At 45.8% G+C, this 9,458-nt stretch overlaps 1 protein-coding gene across 1 annotated transcript in view; it reads right to left on the reverse strand.

Annotated features, from left to right (window-relative positions):
- The window catches only part of LOC138638873 (uncharacterized), a 39,872-nt gene extending 38,412 nt beyond the window's left edge, over positions 1-1,460 (reverse strand). The window contains exon 1 of the mRNA XM_069728577.1: positions 1,307-1,460. Within this exon, the coding sequence (XP_069584678.1) occupies positions 1,307-1,436 (130 nt within the window). The 5' untranslated portion in view covers positions 1,437-1,460. The remainder of the gene's footprint in view (positions 1-1,306) is intronic.
- Positions 1,461-9,458: the final 7,998 nt, after the last annotated feature.

The raw sequence follows: 9,458 nt of genomic DNA on the forward strand, positions 1-9,458 counted from the left end.
GACCAAAAGCCAGCTATTCATGAATTTCTATTGGGGGAGGCGTTTATACCGTTCCGCGTTTGGTAAAATTGATAAATCAGTTTTATTCTTCGGGTCAGTACGATTACAGCGATACCTCATTTATATCATTTTTTTATGGTTTGGTGCTTTTATACGATAAAAACTATTTTACAGAAAAAATAATTATTTTTGCATCGCTTTATTCTCAGGACTATAACTTTTTTATTTTTTTGCTGATGATGCTGTATGGCGGCTCTTTTTTTGCGGGACAATATGACGCTTTCAGCGGTACCATGGTTATTTATATCTGTCCTTTTGATCGCGTGTTATTCCACTTTTTGTTCGGCGGTATGATAATAAAGCGTTGTTTTTTGCCTCGTTTTTTTTTTTTTTTTCTTACGGTGTTTACTGAAGGGGTTAACTAGTGGGCCAGTTTTATAGGTCGGGCCGTTACGGACGCGGCGATACTAAATATGTGTACTTTTATTGGTTTTTTTTTTTTATTTAGATGAAGAAATGTATTTATGGGAATAATATTTTTTTTTTTTTTTCATTATTTTGGAATATTTTTTTTTATTTTTTTTACACATTTGGAAATTTTTTTTTTTACTTTTTTACTTTGTCCCAGGGGGGGACATCACAGATCAGTGATCTGACAGTTTGCACAGCACTCTGTCAGATCACTGATCTGATAGGAGTGCAGGCTGCTTCACAGTGCCTGCTCTGAGCAGGCTCTGTGAAGCCACCTCCCTCCCTGCAGGACCCGGATCCGCGGCCATCTTGGATCCGGGGCTCGAGCAGGGAGGGAGGTGAGGAGACCCTCGCAGCAACGCGATCACATCGCGTTGCTGCGGGGGGCTCAGGGAAGCCCGCAGGGAGCCCCCTCCCTGCGCGGTGCTTCCCTGTACCGCCGGCACATCGCGATCATCTTTGATCGCGGTGTGCCAGGGGTTAATGTGCCGGGGGCGGTCCGTGACCGCTCCTGGCACATAGTGCCGGATGTCAGCTGCGATAAGCAGCTGACACCCGGCCGCGATCGGCCGCGCTCCCCCCGTGAGCGCGGCCGATCGGCTATGACGTACTATCCCGTCCAGGGTCAGATAAGCCCAGGGCACCTCGACGGGATAGTACGTCTAAGGTCACAGAGGGGTTAAGAAGGAGAATCGTATTAAGTGAAAGTAAAATGGAGACATTGAACAAAACAGAACCACAGTGTCAATATCATCACCTCCATAGAGAAGTCTGGTGCCAGTGGATCAGGTTCTCTATGTGGTCCGAGGAGGCTCCATGCACTTTGGTTACTCACCACCAGGTTTAGCCAATTCTTCATCTGTTCCATAGCTCGCTATTGAGGTGTCCGCGTCGAGCTTCGGTGTTACTAAAGAGCTGACGTAGCTGGAGGCGAGCAGCAGGACGAGGCCGGCCACCGGAGACATAGTGGAGAGCTGGAGACATCTTGATGGTCATTACAGGGCTGTTATATATACCAACCACACAAGGAAGGAGGAAGGGAGGAAGATGGCAGAACCTGTTCCGCCACAATGCAGCATTGCACAAGAGTCTGCCCATGTTCTCACAGTGTTCTTCAGACGTCACCGAGTAATGACTTTACAATGTAGCTGGAGGGTGAGAAGACATAAATAGGTAGATATTAGTCCATCTCCTCACTGGGCTCTCAATAAAGCCCTCATGATTCACTTAGCCCTGTGAAAGGTCAGGTCATGCGATGGGGTGGTGGCTGACCCCTGCGACTTGTCCTCTCAGGATTGATGGGTGACAAGTTGTTGTGATGGGAAGGTTGTACCAGGAAGGGTTTTTTTGAAGAACACCTTGCAATCTTAGATCATGTAAGATAATGTTAGGGCTTGGGACTTGGGACAGGGAGAAGATCATTCTATTCTAGTCTAGCATGTCGGATCAAAACATTGAAATCGCAAATCCACCACTGATGATAAGTAAATGCCGGACTCTCGCAAATATCTCCATCCTCAGTCTTGTCCGGGATGGAAGGGGGGTTTAGATACCAATTGAGGAGCATTTCTTGTCTTTGGAGTTAGATACCACCTGAGTAGCATTTCTTGTCTTGGGAGTTAGATACCACCTGAGTAGCATTTCTTGTCTTGTCTGGGGAGTTAGATACCACCTGAGTAGCATTTCTTGTCTTGGGAGTTAGATACCACCTGAGTAGCATTTCTTGTCTTGTCTGGGGAGTTAGATACCACCTGAGTAGCATTTCTTGTCTTGGGAGTTAGATTGTTATGAAAGGTAATTCAGTACCACAATGGACATAGAGGTCAGTGCATATACAGTGACCTGGCAATAACCCAAAAAATAAGAACGAGCTCTCAGACGTGGGAACTCTGTTGACCGCAATCCCTAATCCTCTCCAACCACACTAGAGGCAGCCGTGGATTGCGCCTAACGCTGCCTATGCAACTCGGCACGGCCTGAGAAACTAGCTAGCCTGAAGATAGAAAATAAGCCTACCTTGCCTCAGAGAAATACCCCAAAGGAAAAGGCAGCCTCCACATATAATGACTGTGAGTTAAGATGAAAAGACAAACGTAGAGATGAAATAGACTTAGCAAAGTGAAGGCCAACTTTCTGAACAGAGCGAGGATAGGAAAGGTAACTTTGCGGTCAACACAAAACCCTACAAAAACCACGCAAAGGGGGCAAAAAGACCCTCCGTACCGAACTAACGGCACGGAGGTACACCCTCTGTGTCCCAGAGCTTCCAGCAAGCAGAAAAAAACAAATTGACAAGCTGGACAGAAAAAAAACAGCAAACAAATAGCAAAGAGGAACTTAGCTATGCAGAGCAGCAGGCCACAGGAACGATCCAGGAGGAAACAGGTCCAATACTAGAACATTGACTGGAAGCCAGGATCAGAGCACCAGGTGGAGTTAAATAGGGTAGCACCTAACGACTTCACCATATCACCTGAGGAAGGAAACTCAGAAGCCGCAGTACCACTTTCCTCCACCAACGGAAGCTCACAGAGAGAATCAGCCGAAGTACCACTTGTGACCACAAGAGGGAGCTCTGCCACAGAATTCACAACATTAGATACAACTTGAGTAGCATTTCTTGTCTTGGGAGTTAGATACCACCTGAGTAGCATTTCTTGTCTTGTCTGGGGAGTTAGATGCCACCTGAACAGCATTTCTTGTTTTGTGAGATAGATACCACCTGAGTAGCATTTTTTTTTCTTGTTTGGGGGGTTAGATACCACCTGAGAACCTTTTTTGTATGACTTTCCCTACAATTTGATAGAGTAGAAGGAACCATGAGACAATTCTGCCTCACCTTGTTCTGCAAAGCTGAAAGATGATCAAAAATGAATATTTTAAAAGTGTTCATTTGATGATGATATTACCGTGTAAACAGTGTGCCGATCACTCGATCAATAAGCAAAATGCTCATTCATCAGGTGAAGTGATCTTATTCATGGTACAATAGTTCTTGGTGTTGCTTTGTTGAGGACAGACAAGCACAACCTATACATACTGAGTGATCACAACCTATACATACTGAGTGATCTACTGCAGATCTAATACAGATCCCTCAGTGCGCAGCGTTTACCGTGGTCTGCCTGTGTAAACCACAGGACCACCCGTAAGTACATGTAAATATTAACCGATCAGCGGTCATTTAGTGCAGTCTGTCAGTCCATGCAATCAGATCCTAAGAGTTATTTTGGGATCTTCTCATTGGAGATGTCTGAAGACCAAGGACAACAGAAATTATATTGTGGTCTTCTTCGAATTGGGAAATAGAGGGCCATTTGTCTGGTGGCCTCAGTGTGTGGAGATGTTTGTAGGCCATAGATAACAGGCATAAAGCGAATCGTTCTTATTATCCATTTACAACAATTGTTGATGCTCGTGAATCCAAGCCTTGTGGATTACGTTGTGTGGTCAAGGAGCTCCGGAGAGGGGTGGAGGCGAAACAGTGCTAAGAAGGGAATTCACAATACTCTTTATGGACGGATGTTCTGATATTAAGAATCTAATTTAGAGAGGTGAATTTAATTTATAAACTGTTTGTACACACAAACATAAGAAGTCCGGTGTTATGATCCGGTGACCGTGGAGCAGCATGAAAACGTTCACTGGAGTAGGTGCTCACTATACTGACCGCAAATCCTGATCTTAACACCGCAACTAGAAGTAGCCGTGGAGTGTACCTAACGAATCCTAGACACCTCGTCACAGCCGGAGAACTAAATACCCCTAAAGATGGAAATAGGAAAACTATCTTGCCTCAGAGCAGAACCCCAAAGGATAGACAGCCCCCCACAAATATTGCTGGTGAGCCGGAGAGGAAAAAACATACACAGGCAGAAAAACAGGATTTAGCACAAGAGGCCACTCTAGCTAAAATAGGACAGGATAGGACAGAGTTCTGTGCGGTCAGTATTAAAACCCTTCAAAAAATATCCACTGCAGTATATACAAAAACTTCCTCCATCTAACTAAAGATGTGGGAGCGTATATCTGCAACTCCAGCGAATCCTACATTCAGAGCAGGAATACAATCAAAAAACAAGCACACAGCCTGTGTGCCACAGAAAAAGAAACAGACACTTATCTTTGCTGAAATGGCAGCCAAGCAGGAGAAGCCAGACAGAGATCCATCATGTTCCAAAAAACATTGACAACTGGCAAGGACTAATGAGTCCTGCAAGCCTAAATACCCCAGTCAGAACTGCAATTAGCAGATACACCTGTCCAAGACTGCAGCCCAGGAACAACTGCATTACCATCTACTACCACCAGAGGGAGCTCAAAAGCAGAATTCACAACAGTACCCCCCCTTGAGGAGGGGTCACCGAACCCTCACCAGAGCCCCCAGGTCGATCAGGATGAGCCAGATGAAAGGCACGAACCAAATCAGCAGCATGGACATCAGAGGCAAAAACCCAAGAATTATCCTCCTGGCCATAACCCTTCCATTTGACAAGGTACTGAAGCTTCCGCCTCGAAAAACGGGAATCCAAAATCTTCTCAACAACATATTCCAACTCCCCATCAACCAACACAGGGGCCGGAGGATCAACAGAGGGAACAACGGGCTCCACATATTTCCGCAATAAAGATCTATGGAAGACTTTATGGATAGCAAAAGAGGCCGGAAGCGCCAGGCGAAAAGACACCGGATTAATAATCTCAGAAATCCTATAAGGACCAGTAAACCGAGGCTTAAACTTAGGAGAAGAAACATTCATAGGAACATGACGGGAAGACAACCAGACCAGATCCCCAACCCGAAGCTGGGAACCAACACACCGACGACGATTAGCAAAACGTTGAGCCTCCTCCTGAGACAACACCAAATTGTCCACCACATGAGCCCAAATCTGCTGCAACCTGTCAACCACAGAATCCACACCAGGACAGTCAGAAGGCTCAACCTGCCCAGAAGAAAAACGAGGATGAAAACCAAAATTACAAAACAAAGACGAAACCAAGGTAGCTGAACTAGCCCGATTATTAAGGGCAAACTCGGCCAATGGCAAGAAAGCCACCCAATCATCCTGATCAGCAGACACAAAGCATCTCAAATACGTCTCCAAAGTCTGATTAGTTCGCTCAGTCTGACCATTTGTCTGAGGATGGAACGCAGAAGAAAAAGACAAATCAATGCCCAGCCTAGCACAAAAGGCCCGCCAAAACCTAGAAACAAACTGGGAACCTCTGTCGGACACAATATTCTCCGGAATACCATGCAAACGGACCACATGCTGAAAAAACAACGGAACCAAATCCGAAGAGGAAGGCAATTTAGGCAAAGGCACCAAATGAACCATCTTAGAGAACCGGTCACAAACAACCCAGATAGCCGACATCCTCTGGGAAACCGGAAGATCGGAAATAAAATCCATAGAAATATGCGTCCAGGGCCTCTCAGGGGCCGGCAATGGCAAAAGCAACCCACGGGAACAACAAGGCTTGGCCTGCGCACAAGTCCCACAGGACTGCACAAAAGAACGCACATTGTTATGATCCGGTGGTTCGGACAAATAATGGACCTGATAGTTACTGATAATAAGGACGAGCTCTGGGACGTGGGAACTCTGCTGACCGCAATCCCTAAACCTATCAAAACACACTAGAAATAGCCGTGGATTGCGCCTAACGCTCCCTATGCAACTCGGCACAGCCTAAGAAACTAGCTAGCCCTGAAGATAGAAAAATAAAGCCTACCTTACCTCAGAGAAATTCCCCAAAGGAAAAGGCAGCCCCCCACATATAATGACTGTGAGTAAAGATGAAAATACAAACACAGAGATGAAATAGATTTAGCAAAGTGAGGCCCGACTTACTGAACAGACCGAGGATAGAAAAGGTTACTTTGCGGTCAGCACAAAAAACTACAAAAGACCACGCAGAGAGTGCAGGGAAAAAATACTTTCCGCACCGACTCACGGTGCGGGAGGCGCCCCTCTGCGTCCCAGAGCTTCCAGCAAGCAAGGCAATATTGACAAAAGCAAGCTGGACAGAAGAAATAGCAAACAAGCAAAATAGCACAGAGGAACTTAGCGTCTGCTGGAGCAACAGGAACTCAGAACGATCCAGGAGCGAACTAGAGCCATAGTACAACATTGACAGCTGGCATGGGGCAAAGATCTAAGTGGAGTTAAATAGAGCAGCCCACTAACGAATTAGCCTCGTCACCTGTGGAATGAAACTCAGAAACACCCACAGGCACCAGAGAAAGTCCATGGACAGAACCAGCCGAAGTACCATTCATGACCACAGGAGGGAGCCTGACAACAGAATTCACAACAGCACATCACACGACAAAGAAGGCAACCAAAAGGACCTACCAACCAAGTCTCTGGTTCCAAAAATGCCAGGATGACCAGCCAACACGGAACAGTGCACCTCAGAAATCACTCTACTAGTCCATCTGTCAGGAACAAACAATTTCCCCACAGGACAGCGGTCAGGTTTATCAGCTTGAAATTCCTGAAGAACCTTTCGCAAATCAGGGGAAATGGCAGAAAGGACCACCCCTTCTTTCAAAATACCGACCGGTTCTAAGACCTCAGGAGAATCAGGCAAAAAACTCCTAGAGAGGGCATCAGCCTTAATGTTCTTAGAACCCGGAAGGTACGAGACCACAAAATCAAAACGGGACAAAAACAAGGACCATCGAGCATGTCTAGGATTCAGCCGTTTAGCAGACTCGAGGTAAATCAAATTCTTATGATCAGTCAAGACCACAATACGGTGCTTAGCTCCCTCAAGCCAATGTCGCCACTCCTCAAACGCCCACTTCATAGCCAACAACTCCCGATTGCTGACATCATAATTGCATTCAGCAGGCGAAAACTTACGGGAAAAGAAGGCACATGGTTTGATTAAGGAACCAACAGGATCCCTCTGAGACAAAACGGCCCCTGCCCCAATCTCAGAAGTGTCAACCTCAACCTGAAACAGAAGAGAAACATCCGGTTGGCGCAACACTGGAGCAGAAGTAAATCGACGTTTAAGCTCCTGAAAGGCAGAGACAGCCGCAGAGGACCAATTCGCCACATCCGCGCCTTTCTTCGTCAAATCGGTCAAGGGTTTAACCACGCTGGAAAAATTAGCAATGAAACGGCGATAAAAATTTGCAAAACCCAAAAATTTCGGAAGGCTCTTTACAGATGTGGGCTGAATCCAATCATGAATGTCCTGAACCTTAACCGGATCCATCTCTATAGATGAGGGAGAAAAAATAAAGCCCAAAAAAGAGACCTTCTGCACCCCAAAGAGACACTTAGACCCTTTCACAAACAGGGCATTGTCACGAAGGATCTGAAACACCATCCTGACCTGTTCCACATGAGACTCCCAATCATCGGAAAAAATCAAAATATCGTCCAAATATACAATCAAGAACTTATCAATATAAGTCCGGAAGATATCATGCATGGAAGACTGAAAAACAGATGGAGCATTAGTGAGCCCGAATGGCATCACAAGGTATTCAAAATGGCCTTCGGGCGTGTTAAACGCAGTTTTCCATTCATCACCCTGCTTAATACGAACAAGATTATATGCCCCCCGAAGGTCAATCTTCGTAAACCAACTAGCTCCCTTAATCCTAGCAAAAAAATCGGTAAGCAAAGGCAAAGGATATTGAAACTTGACCATGATTTTATTCAAGAGGCGATAATCAATACAGGGTCTCAAGGAACCATCTTTTTTAGCAACAAAAAAGAACCCCGCTCCCAACGGTGAAGAAGATGGCCGAATATGCCCTTTCTCCAAAGACTCCTTAATATAGCTCCGCATGGCGGTATGTTTAGGCACAGACAGGTTGAAAAGTTGACCCTTAGGAAACTTACAGTCTGGAATCAACTCAATAGCACAATCGCAGGAATGGAAGGAAACTGGACTTGGGCTCATCGAATACATCCTGAAAATCAGACAAAAACTCTGGAATTTCAGAAGAGGAAGAAGAGGAGATTGACATCAAAGGAACATCATTATGAACCCCCTGACAACCCCAACTAGTCACAGACATGGACTTCCAATCCAACACAGGATTATGTACCTGCAACCACGGAAAACCCAGCACGATAGCATCATGCAAATTATGCAACACCAGAAATCGACAATCTTCCTGATGGGCTGGCGCCATGCGCATGGTCACCTGTGTCCAAAACTGGGGCTTATTTTTAGCCAAGGGTGTAGCATCAATGCCCCTTAAAGGAATAGGGTTCTGCAAAGGCTGCAAGGAAAAACCACAACGCCTGGCAAACCCAAAGTGCATTAAGTTCAAGGCAGCGCCTGAATCCACAAACGCCATGACAGAAAATGATGACAATGAGCAGATCAAGGACACAGATAACAGAAATTTAGGTTGTACAGTGCTGATGGTAAATGAACTAGCGATCCTCTTTGTCCGCTTAGGGCAGACTGAAATGACATGAAAAGCATCCCCACAATAGTAACACAACCTATTCTGACGTCTGAAACCTTGTCGTTCCGTTCTAGACAGAATCCTATCACACTGCATTGGCTCAGAAATCTGCTCTGAGGACAACGCCACAGTGCGCACAGTTCTGTGCTCCTGCAAGCGCCGGTCAATCTGAATGGCCAGAGACATAGAATCACTCAGACCAGAAGGCGTGGGAAACCCCACCATGACATCTTTAACGGATTCAGAAAGACCCCTTCTGAAAATTGCCACCAAAGCATCATTATTCCATTTAGTCAACACAGACCAGTTTCTGAATTTCTGACAATACAATTCTGCCGCCTCTTGACCCTGAGACAGGGCCAACAAGGTCTTCTCAGCTTGATCCACAGAATTAGGTTCATCATATAATAATCCCAAAGCCTGAAAAAAGGAGTCTATATTCAACAAAGCCGGATTCCCAGATTCCAGGGAAAACGCCCAATCCTGTGGGTCGCCACGCAGCGGGGAGATTACGATCTTTACCCGCTGAATGGAATCA

The sequence above is a fragment of the Ranitomeya imitator genome, chromosome 5, assembly GCF_032444005.1.
Source record: "Ranitomeya imitator isolate aRanImi1 chromosome 5, aRanImi1.pri, whole genome shotgun sequence".
Classification (NCBI taxonomy): Eukaryota; Metazoa; Chordata; class Amphibia; order Anura; family Dendrobatidae; genus Ranitomeya; species Ranitomeya imitator.